Source organism: Coptis chinensis, chromosome 5, assembly GCF_015680905.1.
Source record: "Coptis chinensis isolate HL-2020 chromosome 5, ASM1568090v1, whole genome shotgun sequence".
Classification (NCBI taxonomy): Eukaryota; Viridiplantae; Streptophyta; class Magnoliopsida; order Ranunculales; family Ranunculaceae; genus Coptis; species Coptis chinensis.
The window spans coordinates 65687321-65708356 of NC_141460.1; the positions used below are offsets into that span (position 1 = coordinate 65687321).

At 37.0% G+C, this 21036-nt stretch overlaps 2 protein-coding genes and 2 pseudogenes across 3 annotated transcripts; 3 read left to right on the top strand and 1 right to left on the bottom strand.

Moving 5' to 3' along the window:
• Window positions 1-209: 209 nt before the first annotated feature.
• LOC147498390 (uncharacterized) lies at window positions 210-857 on the bottom strand. Its single transcript, XM_086563223.1, has 2 exons — window positions 377-857; window positions 210-287 (listed from the first exon to the last, which is right to left on the bottom strand). The coding sequence occupies exons 1-2, from the start codon at window positions 662-664 to the stop codon at window positions 210-212; spliced, it is 366 nt and encodes a 121-aa protein (XP_086419349.1). The 5' UTR covers window positions 665-857.
• A 3675-nt stretch (window positions 858-4532) lies between these two features.
• Window positions 4533-12056, top strand: LOC147498391 (plant cysteine oxidase 2-like). The gene is given in 7 exon segments (XM_086560386.1): window positions 4533-4868; window positions 8505-8623; window positions 8785-8889; window positions 8891-8904; window positions 8906-8946; window positions 9271-9489; window positions 11713-12056. Coding segments are annotated over 7 exon segments (810 nt in total). The 5' UTR covers window positions 4533-4678; the 3' UTR covers window positions 11835-12056.
• A 1251-nt stretch (window positions 12057-13307) lies between these two features.
• LOC147498392 (serine carboxypeptidase-like 46) lies at window positions 13308-16298 on the top strand (annotated as a pseudogene). Its single transcript, XR_015195479.1, has 10 exons — window positions 13308-13845; window positions 13994-14099; window positions 14182-14276; window positions 14364-14450; window positions 14542-14633; window positions 14735-15033; window positions 15163-15296; window positions 15418-15527; window positions 15750-15868; window positions 15964-16298. The product of XR_015195479.1 is annotated as a serine carboxypeptidase-like 46 (transcript).
• A 517-nt stretch (window positions 16299-16815) lies between these two features.
• Window positions 16816-16909, top strand: LOC147498393 (U6 spliceosomal RNA; annotated as a pseudogene).
• The last annotated feature ends 4127 nt before the right edge of the window (window positions 16910-21036 follow it).

Genomic DNA, 21036 nt, shown 5'->3' on the forward strand with positions numbered 1-21036 from the left:
TGCTTTGCCTCTGATCGGAACTCCTAAGAGTTGGGAAACATCGTCCAACGTGATTGTCATCTCACCCCACGGCATATGAAACGTGTTGGTCTCTGGATGCCACCTCTCCACAAACGCAGAGACCAACACAGGATCCTGATGCCTATATACACCTAAGACCAGAGCACATAAGCCGGTCCTTTGAAGCTCCACATGAAAATTAGAACAAATCAACACACTTTCTCGACGATATCCCATTGTACCAACTTGTTCAGGTGCCCATGACACTTCAACACCCCTCGCTCCGCCTAAAACAACAAAAACTTAGTATTAATGTATGCACAAGGTTTCGTAATACAAAATTTAAATACTAATAGACAATATATAATAATATTACCTGCCCCTCCCAAATATCGCGAGCCACGTGCACCGCATAGTCATATAACAGATGTGACACACGAGGGCCACCTCCATAAACACCTCTCTGGAACTCCAAGTCATTGTTGGACTTTCTCACAATATTCACTGGAGGTACAGGTACAGGGACTTCATCGTCATCATCATCCTCCTCCTCCTCATCCTCCGCGTCCTCCTCATCCTCCGCGTCATCAACACCCTCTTCGTCATCTTCTTCACTATCATCTTCTTCATCATCACCTACAGCTACACTCTTCCCATGATCCATATTTACATCATCTACATCTACATCTACATCTACATCTTCATCTTCATCTAAATCTAAATCTAAATATACATCTACATCACTCAGAATTGTTTGCTTTCTTCTCTTTTGATTTCCTAACTCTACACCACTTACTACATTACTGGGATCATCCGCTTTCCGATCCCCTCTACGGACTGATGCCGAGGTAGTTGTTGCCCTTTCTTCTCTTTTCGGGCTCCTCACGACCCGAACTACTACTCCCCCACCTAACAACTTCTTAGCACCCGTGGAAAACACTTTTTGCTACATTCTTCACATTCACATTCTTTGTTCGAGGGCATTGCTACAAAATAAATAGGAGTTAAAAATAAGACAATCAACTAATTCAAATTGTTTATTAACAAGCAAATTCACAACTTCTAATACTAACAAGCAAATGCACAACTTCTTCTCCGTTTAGGAAGTCAGCATAGTGTAACAAACCTACCACAAACTAGAAGTTATTGTACAACAACTTCCCATTAAGTTTCAATAGAATTAAATCTCAGTTTTCTAATAGTAGGAAGGTGAGAGACTTGACCCATAGTCTACATTTTCAACTACGAGATAATATGCTCTAAAAATCTAAATCGCTACTTTTTTTTCCAGTTTCGACCAAATGGTCCACGTAAAGACATAACTAAGCGTACTCAACAATCATCCGCATCGGTGGTTCAATCAAAGCAAGGTAGTAAAACACTCTAAGAACCTCACCGATATTAAGTTATAACCTACAACTAAAGTTCCTCCAAGAAGCATAGCTCTTCTTAGCATAGTTTACTATCTTAATATCTTATAAGTCCTACCCGGTAGAGGAAAACACAAACAAACGAGAAGTTATGGCGAGTCGTTAGGGTAGCTCATGTGGCATAATTGTAATCAGAAGTTAAATCCAATGACATACAACTATACAAGTATCAATGCAAGAAGCCAAGAACTATACAATTAAAAAACGAAAGGAAACTAATTATTCACAAGTTAACGGCTAAAAACCTAAAAGTAGAACTCATATCCGTCGATGATTTTTTTTAATTTTTATAGTTAACTTTATCTATACCATAACATCCTCAAATTTTCCGTTTAAAGAAGTGTTCATGATTGTTGACCATCATGAATATGTAATACCCATCCAACATAAAGCGAATCAAGAAGACTCCAACGTTGTTTCAAACTTTCAATCGTAGAAGGTGATTAGACAAGTTCTCTCAAAGGGAGCAAAAATTTGAAACTGAGCAGAGTCACTCGAAACCACTGCTAGGAGAGTAGGAGGTAGGCATTGGATACAGATTTGAGCCTTTGAAAATAGTCTGACCATTCTTGAGGTGCTCACGGGTCTTAGACTTCGGTGCCTTACCTTACTCATTCAGGGGTTTTCTAGGGATGATTTGCAATGATAAAGAGCACTATTCTAGAATAAGGAGATTTTGTTTAGAAAATAAACTCCATCCATACATAAGCCTAGCTTTTGAGAACAATTCAGCAAAATGAGTGTAAGTGCGGATTAGCCCTGGTAAAACCAATACAAAGATCTGACCAAACACCATTTCTACTCTATGCGCAGAAAGTGCGTAAAGATACAAATTTGGGCTCACCAATATTTATCGACAAAAGTCACAAAACCTAAACCAATTGATTATAGTTGAGACTTGAGAGTAAACTGAAAAACAATCCTGGAAGAACAAGAAGAAAGAATATTGAACCGAAGGTTAATCAATATCCTAAGTTGGTACCATCCATTACGGCTAGTTGGCTACTAGGCATGACATATTTTTTTATCCGGTCCTACATAAACATGTACAGCAAAAATACCGATATAAAGTGCCTCCCCGACTAAATGTCTCACGGTGACTTTTAAGCGTACACTCATTTTACCACTCATAAAGTCCGAGTCCAGACAAAGATACATGACAAATGGACCATGGATCACATTTTCATACTTTACATAGAAGAGGAATAAGATTCCCCATGTGGGAACTATGAGATCCTCTAGCACACTAGTTCCTTAAGGGTTGTGAATTTGTGACGGATTGGTGGTAAATGACTTAGAATTGAATAATCCACCACAAAAATTCTCTGAATAGGTGAAACTATTCACGTAGAAAACAAGCACTCGAACAATGCACAAAGATAAAAACATGGTGCATGAGTTCACTGACCTTTTATCAACATACATCAAAAGCATGAAACAGACGACACGGTTAACTAAGATCACCACTTTCGATCTCTTTTCTTTGAAACCTCAAAGAAACCCAACTGAAATACAGATGGAACACCTTCAATTGACTTTTCCAAATAAAAAAGTTGTTCGAGAAACCTTTTATTTTGTGATCAACACCCTAAAAGTCTAAAACATAGGTGAGTATGAAAGCCAAAAAGTAGTGAATGCATGAAAATGATTCTTCATATTGCACCTGATATTATCATATACTATGATAATAATGTCACCAAAACTGTACGCCTAGGTAAATATACTACTTGTTACATGTATAAACTAGAAAGCAGCCATGTCAAATACGAATACGTAACATTATAATGTCAACATACACACACCATTCTTATGGTTTCTTAAATAATCAAATAATGAACATGGCTATGCAAACAACATTTTAATTTCTCTAATGAAAGTGGTAATTGAGTGGCTTACCGATTCCACAACTGGCGCCCGTAATCCAGAAAACCTTATTAGAAGAAATAAAAAATAAAAAAAAACTAATGTTAGAAGCAAATGAAATTAGTAATTGAAAAAGCAAATGAAATGAGTATTGATAATACCAAAAAAAGATCGAGATCGTGGGTTTGATTTTGGTGAGAGAAACTTGATTTTGGTGAGATCGTGGAGAGAAACTTGATCGTGGGTTTGAAGGATCCGGTTGTCCGGTTTGATTGTGTAAGAGATCGAGCTTGAGAGAAACTTGATCGTGGGTTTGAAGAGATCAAGCTTGATCGAGATGATCGAGATCGTGGGTTTGAAGGATCCGGTTGTTCGGTTTTTTGGATATTTGGTTGGGGGGTGTACGAGTCCAAGTTGTGCCCAACACAATGGGCGGACCAGGTGACCAACCTCGCCCAACTTCGGTCCATAACACAAATTGAGTCCGGCAAAGAATAGGACCCATAAAATATAACACCTTGTCAACACAACTCCTATCCGAGAGAAAAATATAGATGTGGCAATATATATATTTTTAAATCTTTGTATGTATTTGTTATTTTCGATATATATATATATATTTTTGTTATTAAAAAAAATAATTTTGTTATTTTCACTCACGCCGGTTCAAGAAAAAATTAACTAAATTAAAACTCTTTTGTCAAAGATCAATACATGTCCCTCCCAGTGGTATTGGGAAGTAATTCGGATGTGTTGGCAAAACAACCCTGCCTTCTCTGAAAGGAACCAAAATAAAAATAAAAAAAACACAACTGGCTGCTAAATTGAGTAGAAGATAGGAGGACGTGAGATATGAGAAGAAACATACGTTTGAGCTGTGAAAATTAGTTTTACAGTAGTTGGTTGAAAAAATATTAAACAAGGAATAATAATAATAATATTAGTCAATAAGAAAACGGCAGACTGACCAAAAGAAGCAGGTAATGTGGGCCTTTGGATCAGTACTTTTGCCATGCAATACATACGCACCTTTTGGTATGAGTGGCCCAGATTTGATAGCATACCATACGAACACACCATAGATTTAGCCATAATAATAATGATATTAGTAAATAAGAAAACGGCAGACTGACCAAAAGAAATTGGCACGTCATCAAAGAAAGTCAAAGTAACAAAAGTTTGAAATACAAATCCGCCTATTTTGGTCAGCCCACTGGAATGTAACCAGAGCGCCCCTGGTTTTCCATTCTTCTCGTAAACCAACCAAACAAACAAACAAACGTGTCCTCTTTTAACACCCAACAACAGTTGAACACTTCCAACACACCCCAAACGAAAAAATAGATGATTTCTAAATTTACAATCTTTTAAACATTTTAAAGCTGATGAGGTTGGACAACAACAATTTTGATAATAAGCAACAAGTGAAAAAGAAGAATAGGAAACGTAGTAATTCTTCTACGATGCCCACTGTTGTTCAGAAGCTTTTTAGGACTTGTAGAGATGTTTTTGCTAATTGTGAAGCTGGTACTGTCCCACCTAATGCTGATGTGGAACGTTTAAGACTTGTTCTAGGTATGTATGTGATTTTTATTTACTTGGAATTGAAGTTTTGTTCATTGCAAGGATCGTTTATGACGATTTTTCTGGTACCAAATGCCCCATGTGTGTTCTCTTCACACTGTCTACTTATTAATTATTTTAAATTAGTGTGTTAGTGGATCCTACTTGATAGTTGATACTTTAGGTTGGATTTCTACTTCTTCTGTGTGTTGGATTTTTGATAAATGTGCCTGCATGCAATGTAACGTATATTGTCAGCTATCAAACCTAGTAAAGTTTGAGTGTCACAGATGATTTAGTTTCTCAGAATTAAGTTAAAAAGTTACCATAACCAAGCAACTGCAACTTAATCCACTGTGATTAGACTATCCCGTTTATTATATTGTCTTCTTAGGAATGTAAGGTTTTTAAATGTGAATTCTTTTTCTCCCCATAGGTCACTTGATCAACCACAAAACATGATAAACTGTTTCGTTGCGCACTCTAATGGATACATTAGCAGTAACTTCTTGGCTGCCACGGGTACCTCTACCTGGCCAATCATGGATTAACGGCTATACCTACAGTTATATATGGAGACATTTATCACGCGACAGACCTGTATGAAGTTTCATGGAATAAACTCCCTGAGAACATGCTATTGAGATATATACTTTTGTTAATTTGATATAGAAGCTAGGTTTTTCCTTTTGTTTCTTTTAATCGATTGTTGATGATCATTTCCATAGATTCATTTACTATGTAATGTCGGAGCTTTACCGAACTTTGACTTTATAGGTTTTGTGAACATAAAGTACCAATAAGAACCCTAGTCTTCTTCTGGTTTAGTGCTACTTTCGATCGTAATTAGCTATACTGAATTACATAAAACGAGGTTTATTGGGACACATCCCTACTAGTGAGAAGTGAAGAGCAGAATGAAGCTTGTGATGGCAACAGCTCAACTCAAAGGGATAGGGCTTTAAAAGACTAAAAGGGTTCTCATGATATGGAGGACGTAACCAGATTAGGCAAGAGTGCACGGCAATTCCTGTTAGATAGACAGGTGTTCTTGACAAAATACTTGCAAGTCCCACTCAAAGGGATAGGCTGTAAGAGGGATATCATGATATAGGGGACATGAGCAGATTAGGCAAGACCAATTCTGTTTGTTAAGTAAGTGTTTCTGACGCGGATATGTACAACTCTCTCTCTCTCTGATCCTTTCCAATGCTTATTTCCTCTTTGTCCACGGTCCCTCCCCTCCCTTATTTAGAAACTCTGGTGAATACAGCCAATCATTTGTCATGCAATGGTGAATGTAGATAGGGCCACAGTGGAAACGTTATATGTCGTAGCAAGATAATTGTAGGTAAAGAGACTGCAAATCTTTATTTATTTACTTATTTCCTCTTATGTTTTTATTTTAATTCCTTAATTTCATTCCTTTTTTAAAATTATACTTACTCTTTTATATATTTTTTTGCTTGTGTGTAGTTTAGGCCAGAAGAGGCATCAATGTACTGATTTTTTCCATATTAGCAATGTATTAGATATAGTTTACTGGTCCTTGTAGTCACCAGTGAGTGATGGTTTGGTACTTGGTTTTTGACTGATGAGAGGTGGCGATACAGAGAAAGAGAGAGAAGGGGTCAAGAAAGCTGGTGGCAAAGGTGGTTACCACAGTTAAGTTAAGAAAAAAGAGGTTTATAATTGAAACAAAAAGCTAGTGGTTTGATTGTAATTACAATTCTTTTATTAGACGAACTCCTAGAACAAAATTCCTAGTTTCTCGCAAGTTGGCTCAGATACCATAATAGGAAAAGTCTGTATTATTGAATGCTTGTGTACAAAACATAAAACATAGATGTAGACAATGGGTCATAATTTAAATATAAGATGAAGAAAGTTATTCAACTTACTCTTTCTGCTTACATGTATAATTCATATAATGACTGTGATGCTTTCAATGACATTTGGTGAACTTCAAGGTGATTTGCGATTAAAGAGAAATGGCAATAGAGAGTCATGAATTCCAGTGCTCTGAACCTAACTCCGTTGGAGAGTGCTTTGAGATCTTGGGTTGATTTGTGAATTATGGATGTGGTAATCACTAGTTCTTAAGCACCGTGAGTACCTCCTTTTAAAACAAAAATCAGGCGTCGACACGTGGTACACAAGGATAAGTGTGTTTACATGTAAAAACACTTTGGGGCAGCTCTAGTGTGTGAAAGGAGGCAAAGATGGAAAGGAAAAAGAGAGGAAAGGAAAAAGAAACACAAACTTCAGGTTCAGGTGCCAGGAAGTGAAGGGAGGAAGAATGCTATCACAAACGATGAAGGCTGTGACTCTGAGTCCTACTTCTATCTCTCATGGTCCGAGTGTTCCACTGTATGTCCTTAACACCCTGATACCATCCCTTGTTTCGAAGATGTTGGAAGTCTAGCACAGAATGATTCTGATGTATTATATGTTCTGGAACTGATATTGTTAGATGAGACTTGATATGATCAATCAAAGATCAAACTGTGACTGGTTATACACTTGTATCTCTGATTTAGATAATTATTGTTGGTATTATTTCGTTGAATATTTCTCAGGCAATCTAAGAAAGCTTATATCCGTATCAAATCTAATTCTTACTTTATATGGGGAGGCAGTTGCTCAGATTCTTTTTCCTTGTTCCTTCTCTTATGCCGTTTGGAGTTACATCGTCCATTCGGCTGATATACATTGGGTGTGTCCTAAAGGCAGTGTGTGATGTCTTGTTGATGTGGTCCATTCCATGGTCACCTACTCAGACTAAGAGGAAGACGTGGACCATTATTCCCTCCACAACTTTAAGGCATTTGGTTGGAGCTTAATCGGAGACATGTTTGAGGCGGGGATCATACCATTCCTCAGATGATTCTTGATATTAAAGGACTATTTCCCTTTGATGTAGGCTTATGGAAGGAATTCAAGGAGATACCATTTGGGGTTTTGCATTTGCCGGGGAGTATATAATCTGGGAGGAGTGATATGTCAATGGTGGCTTATCTTGTGTATTTTCTGTTTTAGTAGGACAGCTCATCTTACCTTGCACATTCCACATTTTCTAATATAAATTGATAGTTTACCAGTCAAGTAATAAAATCATTAAATAAAATGATATTGATACTTACAAACATCGTGTAGTAAATGGGATAGGTATTCTAGAGAGGAGTGACTATAAAATATAATGTTCTTGAGTGCTAAATCAATGAAAAATATTTGAAGAGACCTTGAAGGATATGTAGCCAGTTCTCTTGGTAAGTCTTTTTGGAACATCGACTAAATGTTACCAAATGCAATATAAATGGTTGGGACGCGAACAGAAAATTGCTTTAAAGACCTATTACTTCTTATGTCACTCCAAAACTCTTATGACCACCTTGTTTGTGAGTCGGCTGAACGCTTGTGGACGTGAGTCAAGTTTATTGTTAACAGTGTTGATTTTAATTTTCTTTCCTTTGCCCAAGGGTTAGCTTAATAAACATACAGGTGCTGATGCAACAGTAATGCTATTGCATGATACTACATGAACTTTTCTGAGTAGCTTCTTTGTTTTCTACTGTGTGATTTTTTGTAAGTAGTTTGTCTATATTCTTTCTTGCCTTCAAGCTTACAAGCATGATGTTTACTGTGTAGATGGCATGAAACCAGCAGATGTTGGCCTGACTCAGGACATGCCATATTTCCGGACGATTGAGACTGAAGGATCTCCTCCTATAACATACTTACATCTGTATGAATGCAATAAATTCTCGGTATGTGAGCTTCTCTCCGGTGCTTATCATTAATGGTGTGTGAGAGTGTGTATAGAGTTTAGGTGTATATACCCTAAACTTCTTTTTTCAGTTTTCAGTTTTCAGTTTTCTGTTTTTTTTTGTTTTTTTTTCTCTCTCACAAATCTCTTGCATATTTACAGATAGGGATCTTCTGCCTGCCACCAAATGGTGTCATACCTCTTCACAATCATCCAGGAATGACTGTTTTCAGTAAGCTTCTCTTTGGGTCTATGCACATAAAATCATCACGATTGGGCTAATCTTCCCCAAAATGCTAGTGAAAAATCTTAACTCCTCATATTGTAAGTCTTCTCCTTCCAGATTCACGATTTTATTCTTTTGGTAAAAGTCTATATTTTAAAATAAATTCAGTCACAATTTACTGGTGGGGTCTAACATTTGTAAATTCTAAATAGTATCAGATATGCTGATCCCAAACATCTGATGCATAAATCCCAATAAAGTTTCTTGTGTGTCTAAAACGGTAGGAAATAAACAGAATATCTAACACAGAACCTTTCCGTAGTTGCAGTTGTCTGTTAAAAAGTACTCAGGCTTTGCCATCTTTGTTTGACCCATCTCTCATTTAAACTTTAATAACAGCTTGTTTTTACCAATTATTTCAGTCAAGCCTCCTGGAGTCCAGCTGGCGAAGGTTAAGGTTGATTCCGTCCTTACTGCACCATGCAGCACTTCGATTCTTTACCCAGCTGATGGAGGCAACATGCATTGTTTCACGGCGGTGACATCGTGTGCGGTGCTAGATGTTTTGGGACCACCTTATTCTGATCCTGAAGGACGCCATTGTACATACTACCTAGACTTCCCATATTCCAGCTTCTCAGGTATGTTGTTACTTCTTCATGCCTTTGACTTTATTTGATACAGTAGGTGAAGATCCTCTTGCCGTAGACATGTGGATACATACATGTACTAGTTGGTATTCCTTTTCTCCGTCCTGCACCTTCTCCTTATTCAGAAGAAATCATCGTTGATTGGATATCTAGTAGCCTAGTTGCATGAATTGTTTGATTGATTACTTAAGCAAACGTTCTTAATATCTTTAGGTTCATGTTTTACGTATGAGTTAGAAAGAACTAGAAATCATTGTCAAAATTGTTTACCTCTTACTAAGCACTTGAGCAGTAGGTGAATTACTCGTTTAGATGGTGGACCCGAGTTGTAGTGGGACATTGTATTTTCTGAATGTCTCAAACTTGTTGATTCAGTGGAACTGAATTGTTGTACGACGTGGTATTTTCTGATTGTCCAGAAACATGAAAGAATAATGTATAAGAGTTTCCACTTGTTATAAGACTTTCTTGGAGGATCGGCTCTCAACAGAAACATCCATCAAGAGTTGTGTTCTTTCATAATGCATTTATGTAATTATGTGGACCTCAAAATGGGAGTGTGTATCTTACTCCCACTCTGTTAGGTTTCTTCTTTCTTGTTTTCTCAATTTTAAACTCAGTTTGCCATGTAGGCTGTAAAGAGTGCCATTTGCAATTTTTTTGAGTCTGGTATCCATTTTGACCACCTATGCTCCCAACTGCAAAACATTTTTTTGAGTTTGTGTAATCATTCTTGAGTGTGGTGTGGAGGTTATATTTACAGTGCTGCTTAACTTTAGCCGCATCATGAATGTGTCAAATTTTAATGATTCTAGGGTCCTACTTAGTTGACTCAAAGAACATTTTCTTGCTGCACAGTTAAAGTATAGCCGCACCATGGACCAAAATATAGCCGATATATCCGATATATATCGGTATTTTGGTACAATCGACATCGATATTTCTGATTTATATCCACCTAATATAGAACTATTTTTTTTCTGATATATATCGGAATTTCCGATATAAAACTTTATATTGCCGATATATATGATATTTACGATATATATCGTTTGACTTTTTGACCATTTTTTAATATAAATCCGATATTTCCAATATATTTTCGATATATTTCCGATATTTTAAATAGTTTGGACTGGTCACAAAAAAAATGGATATATCCAATATATCCGATATATATCGGTTTTTGGGTACACCGATATATTCATCGATATCGATATTTTGGGCCTTGAGCCGCACTTTAAAACAGTTGCCACATGGCGCTTAAAAAGTAGGTAGTACTCAAAACTTATAATGAGTCTCAAGTTTGAGAGAATTTGTTGTTTGAAATAGCTTTTAAATTTTCCTTTCAAGTGGCAAGATTCTCAACTTCATAGAAAAATGTGACCTTTTGTGTTCAATCGCGTCCCAAACACTAAAAGAGAAAGAATATAAAGAAAGAAAGAGAGAATGGGCTTGCGCAGAATCTCCTTTTCCTTATGCAATTTTTTTTTTTTTTGGTCTCCTGTCTCTTAAATTCTTCTAATGTCGCCTGTGCAGAACCAGATCTAGGGTTTAGAGAAGAAGACCCTAATGTTATGTATGCTGGCGTAAGACTACTTACAAAATGGGTGACTGTATTACATGATATAGTCTTGAAACAAACAATGTGAACTGGGTGTTTCTGGAATGGGTGTTTTATTGAAGAATGAAAATTTTAAATTAATAATAATTGTTTTAAAAGTCCGATGGGCCTTATGAAATAATTTTTTAAATAAAAAAAATAAAAGCAAATTAAAATATCAGGCGTGTCTGCAAATCTGATATTTTAGAATTCGTTGTGTCCGAATATCCATAACCCGACACTCGTATGCGTACCTATGCAATGCAGCGTTTAGAAAATTTGAGTGAACCATTGGGAGTACATTTGAGTTGACCTTACTCAAAATGCCAATTTGACTGAGCCATTGGGATGATCTCAAGGTGCATGTGCCTTATTACTGGAGATAAAGAAATTTGTCCTCAAGTTTGTCACATGGAGGGTGTAAGTAGCCAATCTAGATTCCGTGATATAAGATTTTGTTGGCCTGGAGTTTTTGGATGACTTCTCACGTGCTACTATTTGCACGCCCAACAGTGTACCGTATGTTAGGGTCCCCATCCTTGGCATACTTGACAAATATTTTCACGAATCGTGGATGTTTGAATGATATTTTACTATTGCCAAATTTACAGATGATGCAGGAGCTGTAGCAGAAAATGAAAGAGAAAGTTATGCATGGCTTGAAGAGAAGGAAAAGCCCGATGATTTCAATGTAGTCGGAGCAATGTACAGAGGCCCGAAAATAGTGAAATGATTGTAGCTTCATTGTTTTCATCCTACTTCAACATTGTAACAATGCTGTATGAAACTGCAGCAGTGACGTCCTCTCTTTGTTGAGGAGGAGAGGAAAAAATATGGGTTGGGGGAGGAGGGGGGTGTCACTTAATCACTTCTTTTTCAAGTGTTTGTACAGACAGAATAGAAAGAGAAACGCAAAACGTGAAGTGCTTTTTGAATTTTGATGTTTTTCAGATGAGTACACATTGCAAAGCACACTACAGATTCTTTGTGCGGCCACATTTAACAAATATGGTATCTATTCTTTTGCACCTTTCCTCCTGGGCATCCGGCCAATAAATTCCTTTGGTTCAGTACGAAGGACTTGCAGTACAACATTTGAATAATACTGTTTGAAGCATGATTTGCATGCAAGGCCAAGTAACTATTGCTTCGTAAACCTGATTTGCTTGGAAGTCTTCAATCTATTTCATTTTAGTAATCAATTCGGACTTTGAATAGATTGATCTTTCAGTGGGTCATAGACTCATAGGCTCATAGCTTAATATTAAGCGAGATGTTATAATTTGTTTTCCACCATTAATGTACGTGTAAAATCAGCTGTAGTTGTCTTAATTTATAAGAAGTCATTTTAGTGGCTGTTGCACTCGTCTCCGTCAATTAGTCCTTATCTATATCGTCGTAGTATTTCCATTCCCTTCTCTGATTTATTAACAAGACGTCAAGAATATGACTTCTAGCTAGCAATCAGTGTATGTATTCTGACAAATAGTCACAGTCGATGTGCTGCCTTTGCCCATCCAAATTATTTGGCAATTCTACCACTTAAGTCTATGAACTTGTTAAAATATTCCACTTTACCGTTTTTTAGAGTGGAAACTATTTTAAACTTGTAATGAAATTCCATTTTACTTATCCGGCCCATTCTATTTATCTGACACACAGTGATGTGGCAGGTGATACATGTCTTATCATCATGCTACACGGATGAAGACAAAAAACATGTAGGCGTAAAATAAGACACATCCGCAATCAGGTGCCTGAAATAGGCCAGATAGGTAAAATGAAATTTCCATACATATTTAAAGAGATTTGCGCTCTAAAAAAAATATATGGGGTAAAGTGAAATATTTTAACAAGTTCATATACTCAAGTGTGGTAGTATTGCCTTATTTTTTACAGCTGATTGGCTAGGTTTGTTCGTCCCAACTCTTTGGTTTTCATTTAAACTTGGTTATACTTTCTTACCCAGCAGTAAATTGGTCTCCAATCATCAAAATGCTAGAGTAAGTAAAGTACTTTTTTATTCCTGGAATTCTCTCTTCTGTTTGTCCTCAGACGTTGTATGGGGATGGTCCTCCACTTCTGCACCTTAAATATCTAGAGTCCAAGATAATGTCAGTCATAGTCATTCTATAGTCAATATGGTACACCTAAAGAATTGACCTCTACCGCCGCTTATATCGAAGGACCATCAATCGTTTGGTTTATTGGTTCCTTTGTACCTCAAAGAAACGACTATGGACATATATGTTATAGCTAAGTAGCAAGTAATTAGGCAAACGACTATGGAGAATGGACATTGATAGTATAGCTACAAACAGAAGGGTCCTGTATTTCTAACTTAGTTTCTATCGATAATAAAATCCATCAAACGTCTGTTTCAATGTTCACTGCAATCAGATCTATACATTATTAAAACATCGATGCCAAACAATGCTACAAACCCTTTTTCTTATACCCATCAAACTTTACAATGCTTATTCACCACTCTTTAATTTACTCACACAGAAAAATGGCTTTGGGGTTCTTGAAAGCCTTATCCTTATTCTTTTCTTACTCTTTACAAAATCTTATGGTGAACTTATAACAGCACTCCCAGACCAACCAAGCAATGTTTCATTTCAAGCAGTACTCTGGGTATACAGTAACTGATGCTCAGCATGGCCGAGCTTTGTTTTACTATTTCGCTGAAGCTGATTCAGTCGATCCTCTCACTCGTCCCCTCACCTTGTGGCTTAATGGAGGTTGACTTCAACTATTACATTTTCATTTTGTTTGTGTGTGTGTGTATGGAAGGGAAGGGGTGGGAGGAGTTTTAGTACATTTGTTAGAAGAGTATGTATATACATTTGTTTGAAGTTTATGTTTATTAATATGGACTTCAACTGCTAGGTCCTGGTTGCTCTTCTCTTGGTTTTGGCGCATTCATGGAACACGGTCCATTTCAGCCTGGCGAAAATGGAATCTTGATCAAGAACAAAATATTCCTGGAACTTGGGTAATAGTTCAACTTTGGTTAACTAATTCTTTTAAACGTACACATGATTATCTTGGACCTAAAGTTCTGAAACTTTGTACAGCATCTAACGTCTTATACGTCGAGTCTCCAATTGGTGTTGGGTTTTGTATTCAAATACAAGCTCAGACTACTTCAGATGGAATGACACTGAAACTGGTAGCAGCCTTGTATTTTTGGAACTAAATTTTCTTTTCCCAAATATTGCTATGTAGATATGGCCAATGATTTGCTATTTTTCTGTAGCTGCCGACAATTTGAGGTTCATAATCAGCTGGTTGGAAGAATTTCCACAATACAAAGATTCTGAGTTGTATTTAACAGGAGAGCTATGCAGGTAATGAACAACCAATATAGTTGCTTCTTTTTTTGTATATACAGATTAATAGATGACAAATCTGTGTTTGTTTAATATGCAATGTAATTGCAGGTCACTATGTTCCTCAACTTGCTGCACTAATTGTAGAGTATAATAAAATGCCCAACATAGCACCCATCAAGCTGAAGGCCATTGCTGTAATCCTCTTGCCCTTACTCTTATCTCATCCAAGTTCTTGTACCATTGCCTTCATTTTTCTTATTCTTTCAATCATTTTGTGTGCTGGTTCTCTATGTAGATTGGTAATCCACTTTTTTAGACTTGGACATTAGCATAACCTCGGGTGATTATTTATGGTCTCATGGAGCACTATCAGATGAAACACTAGCTTTGGAGAAGACAATTTGTAACGATTCAACATTCTGGAAGCAACGAGTCCATGGAAATTTGTCCTCTGCTTGCACGGAAGTATATACTAGAGTTTCCGCTGAAGTTGGCAATATTGATTCTAGTGACATACTTCTCCCTCTATGCCTATCATCAACCAACGCCGTACAGTTCAAAAGCTTGGGAATACATGCGAGCTTAGATGCTAAGGTATGATTCAGTCTGGAATCAATTTCCGTTGTATCTTAGATTTTGTACCATGTCTTAAACATTTAAGATTGACTATAGTTTTTGTTTTGAATAATAATTGGACTGTTTGATTGTGGACAGCTTTCCCAGACAAAAACTAGTGGTGATCCATGTCTTACAGATAGGATATTCACATATCTGAATAGACCTGAAGTTCAAAAGCACTTCATGCCAATACAACCATTCTTCCATACAAATTGGGGCTTTTGTCGAGGAGGGTCAGTGTCTATCTCTGTCTTCCTCATGCACACACACATTTCGACGAACTCACATATACACTCTGCATTCATAGACACAAATAGTTATGGTGCTTTCTACGGAATGTATATGTGTTGAATCAACAAGATGTACAAATGTTGCAGGCCTCTTTCTTATCAGATGGATAACCTTGATATGAACATCATACCAGTAATGTCAGATATTATAATAGCCGGTATCCCCCTCATGCTTTTCAGGTATGTGATTAGTACCCTCTTTTTAAATGTATTCAATCTTATATGTAAAGGGTAAAAAACTAATACGATTGCATTTTAGAGAAGTACTTGGCAAAGAAAAGAAAAGAAAAAATGGGATTCAAGTTCATAACATTATACATGCCCCCCAATCCAGACTAACAAAAGCAAAGCTTTGGATTTATATTTGCTCCCACATAATGATGTACTTTGTTAACATTGCAGTGGAGATCAAGATACAAAGATTCCACTCACTCAAACGAGGACCATAGCCAATATGATTGCTCGAGATTTAAAAGCTCTTCCCATTTACAAAATACGGTCCTTGGTACGACCAACAGCAGGTACATAACCCTTTTGGTAGTGGGCTTGGAATAATTATAACCCGAAATTTTCTCAGAGATACTTCAGTACTTCTAAATGGCATTTGCGCATGCAGATTGGAGGTTGGGCGCAATCATTCAGTGGGATTAAAGATGGAAAGAACGTTGCCCATTCTAACATATGCAACGGTTAGAGGTGCAGCACATGAAGTACCATTTACAAGCCTGTCTCAAGGACTAACATTGTTTCAAACATTTCTCAACGGATCTCCCTTGCCCCAGCAAGTAGGCTGAAGCCATGGAGTCGATTAAGTTGGAGCTATTGAATTGTAGTTTTATTTAACTCTTTCTCCAACATGTATACAGTATACTGAACTCAACAATCATTGTGCTATGACTTGTAGAATGAGGAAAAAATGAACTCTTTAATAAAATGTTCATTTTTTTCTTTCATTCATTGTATGGTCCTAATGCCTCATCCCTAAACGTATTCAAAATGGATATTCTTAGAATCGCAGGGACAACATGAAAATTAAATTGAAACTGAAAAATTCAAAATAGTCGTTACACACATTAATGATGATAGGATCGGAAGATAGAGTTTCTTAACTAAAAAGCACTAATAATTTATTCACTTTTGGCAAATCAAATCGAGGAATGTGAAATTGAAATATTGCTCTATTACTATGCATTTTTTACTGAGTGGCTTTGATTACAAAAGAAGGAATTTATGTACAGCCCTTAGTCTACCATTTTTGCATACAAAATCTATCCTATGGGCGGCAGGTCAAAGACTGACTGAATCTGAACTGGTTATTTGATATAGAACTTAAACTTTTAAAAAGTTTAATAAAAATCCGGCTCAGTCTGCTTTGGCCTGGCAACAATGGTCACTTGACTCACTTCTGCATGATAACAACCAAATAACAATAGATCAAAGCTTGATATACTAGTCTACTCATATCATAATCCCGGGGACATCTGTTAAAATTGGAACGATACAGAGAAGATTCGCATGTTCCTGCGCAAGGATGATAAAATCGAGAAATTGTCTAAATTTTTCTTTAGCAAAAAGGTCTAGTCATATCATAATATCATATGGACATATGGTATGGTGAATATGTAAAATTAAAAGGTTATTAGGAAGATGTTCACTAGAGATTAAAACATTGTTCCAAACATTGTTCGTGGCTTCATTATTTCTGTCCTTGATCTAAGAAAGATGAACATAAATAAAAACCAAAGATTGTTAAAAAAAAAAAAAAAAATGATGTTTGAATGTGATTTTTCATATTCTAGTGGATGGCATTTTAATACTGATCGTTCGATATCTCATCCGTTAAATTCGGGTTGAAGCGAATCGAATTCCCGTTTGAAATTCGGAACTTTTCGGGACATAAGAGGAATTTCGTAATTCATTTGTACTTGGGCCAAAATTTTGACCGACCCAAAACCCAAGATCGGTACAAAGCCAGCGTAGCGGGGCACCCGCGTCCACCTCACTTCTTCTTCCCAAAAAGCGGATCTTGGTCCCTCACATCCATCCACGGCGGCATACGTGAGAATTAGACCACGCCGCCGCAGCAAACTCCACCAACCTCAACCCTTCCTCCACCTCCTCTTGCTATTTGCACCATCAAAATTTAAATTATACCGCTATGGCGGCCGTAAGGCGAATTACAGTCGAGAGAAATTTCTTACAAATCTCTATAATTCGGGATGTTTCACCCATTTTTGATGAGGAAATTGAAAGAAGTCTGAGTGGGAATATCTATTACGCCGAATCCCAGCTCAATATTCCGAAGAATTGGTGTTGAAATTTTATAATAATGGAGGTTTCAGGGTGGTAATTTTGGATTCTGGCCGGATGGGATGGAGCGTGAACTCGCGGCGGAGTTGATTTGAATACGCTGATTCCGATTAACTCGATAGCCCGACCTGTTATTGTCCAGTATCCGACCACGGGGATTTGATGTTTGACCGCCGGAGGGGGTACAACAGCGGCTCGAACTGCGTGTACCGGCATTCGCTCAGGCGTAACCAATTAGCCGTCACTTCCGATGGTTGGCGCCTGGCGTCGTGGAACTTCAAAGGCGTCGGCGTGAACAAGACTTTCTTGCACCTGCTTTGTGGATCCTCACATTGGGAGGAAGCACACTTCTGTATGATCCACTTCACGGGCCATATTCTTACGACCGGCGTCAAATAGGTCCAAACTCCTCTTCTTTGTACTTGTTACTCGAATTTTATGCTTAACAGGGTTCGATCGCTCTCCTTTCATTGAAACAAAGGTCTTTCGAGAATTTTGGAATTTTTTGAGACTTGTGTTTTAGACCATTGGGACAATAGCTAGAGAGATGACATTGAGCATGATAACATTACCTCTCCTCCGCTTCACCACCCAATTTGTTTTAATGAAGATACCATGCGAATCAATACTCCTATGGATGCCTTGAGGAACATGAATTCTAGTATCGCGGGATGTTTCTTCGCGAGGAAGAGATGATTACTTCCCGGAATGAATTCCGGCAAAAATGAGAAATCGCCAAGGCCAATTCGAGGAGAATGATGATGGCTAATCGGCGAAGCAATTCAAGATCGGTTCTTCTGATCTATATGCCACATTCCTTGGTCATTTCGGCTGAAGTTAAATCGTGGCGAAGGCGTAGAAACCGGGTTCATCTTTTGCTAACGGGAGGATTCGATAGATGTTTATTTTCTTTGGTTTAAAAATGACTATGTCATTTATTTCCCTAATGCATTGCATTTTTATTTTTAGTGCTAAATTATTATATATCGGTTGATTTCTCATAATTTTGTATCTCAGACGGGTTTAAATGAGAAATTATTTATGTTATGCGAATATAGTACTTTCAAAAATATGAGTTTGCTCCTTGATTCATTGGGCCTACTCTCAAAGCCCAATGGTCGGAACCAATGGTGATCAAGCGGTCACATGCCCAGCGGTCGAGAAACCAAGTTATAAATACAACTCTCCTTTCCTCTTTCACTCATTTCCCTTCTCTCAATCTTCAAAACTTCTTCTTCACAAATTTTCAATTTCTTGACAATAATGAATAAACTAGAAGCGATGGGAAAAGGAAGCAAGCGAGAATGGGCTATCACATTAATTGATACTTGGTGTTTATCATTATTCTCTTGTCACTCATGCATAACTTGATCGAGAACATCTAGATCTATGTAACCCTCCCTTTTTCTGTTTTTCATTTTGTATATTAGTATGGTGTGTTAAATAATTCTCACACATTTTATGCGGGTTCGTATTAAATGGGAAGTTCATTATTAATTAGTTGTGTATATTAGTTGTCTTTTCCTCTCTAATAAATATATATATATATATATATATATATAACAATAAAAATAAAATAATAAAAATAAATAAAATAAAAATAAATAAAAATAAAAAAATAAAAAAAAAAAAATAAAAAAATAAAAAATGATAATAAGTAAATAAATAAACAAACCATAACAAAGAAAGGCCATCGTAAGAACTCACGGAAATAATTAATGGATACACATAGTGTTTAGAGAAAATCAGCGCCTACAAGGTACACATAACACTTGTCACACATGCACTGATTTCGATTATTCTATCCATATTCTATTCTTGAGTTATGATCATCATTCTGAAATTACGTGTAAGTCTAACTACCCTGTGAAACTTTCCTCCATTATTTTCTAAACATTAAACCATCTCATTAATTGTATTTGGATATCGACATGACAAAGACTTCTTGTGGATCCCCTATGATCTTTTTCATAATCACATGGATCATTAAATACACTTGGACTCTGATTGGTATAGCCTCATAGATTGCCTATAAATCTCTTCTTTTTTAAGCCATTCTTATTTCATACAATTTTCACTATCCTTCCCTCAAAGAATGGCTCAACCAAGAAAAATAACTTGAGAGAAAAGACTACCTAAAACTTTCGAAGAAGGCGGTTTTCTCCTTATTTTGACACTGAAATCATCGTCGAGGATGGGCCCTCTTCTATATCATTGACTGACTAGTTATTCCGAGAATTGGTTTTGATGTTCTACCAATTTAGCGGTTATGAAGATGGAAAATTCTACTTCAATGCCTATGGACAACGATTGGAATTGAATAAGGAAATGATCTCCGACATACTTCAAATCCCACTAAAAACCCAAGAGTCCCTTGTTCAAGAGTCATCATTCGATTCGGTTAAAAAACTTTCTTTGCGAGCTCTCAGTATCTCATGGCGTCGAACATACACATCACATGGTTCTTCAGCGCTCTTTGAAAGCAGAATCAGCGTGTTGTACTCCGTTAGGGACATAATGTGGTAGGTACATCACACCAATCTGAAGTCACAAAGCCTCTCAATTGCGCTACTACTTTGGATTTTGCAAACTCAAAAGAGATGACTTTTATCCGATCCAACACCTCAGCGCACGTAATCACCAAGAAAACAAGGCGGTCGGCAGTTCTACCCACTTTGGTTCGCAGATTATGATTCGTTGGGGTTATCAATTATATCTCGAGACACCCCTTCAAAGAGCATATATATAAAGGTACTTCAAACAGATTACTCCATTGGTTTTGGACCCACGATACTCGATAGATGAAGCGGAACACCTCAAGCTCAAATTCGACAATTTATTTGATGAAAATGCCATCTTTGAATATTATTAATCCCATGGAAGGCATTAAACTTCTTCATCGGGGTTTGAGGGAACTACATTTCGTCGGGAATATCATCATCACAACTCTTGGGATTTCCAAGATCGTCAAGCACGCATGATGTTGAAACAGGAGGAGATCTTGGAAAATCATTCTCAATTCTTGCAAAATCATGCTCTCTAATGGAAAATCAAACTGTACTCTCTGCCCGCCAGGGGACATTCGGATGCAGCTCGACCCAACAAATAGATGACCTAAAGCGATGCGGTGCAAAATATGCATCTCTAGATCAATATCGAATCCATGATATTACTAAGACAATAAGTATATAATCATATATGTTATTACGTTTTTTAGATGCGTACTATGTATTTTTATCTTATCTTTTTGTTTTATTTTGTATGAAATGCTTAGTAGGATTGTCATCATTTCCATTGTGACTAATATAATTTTAACATGTGCTCTGAGGAGGGTCTATTTTCTTACATACTCATTTTTCCATCCGGTTCGTTACCTAGT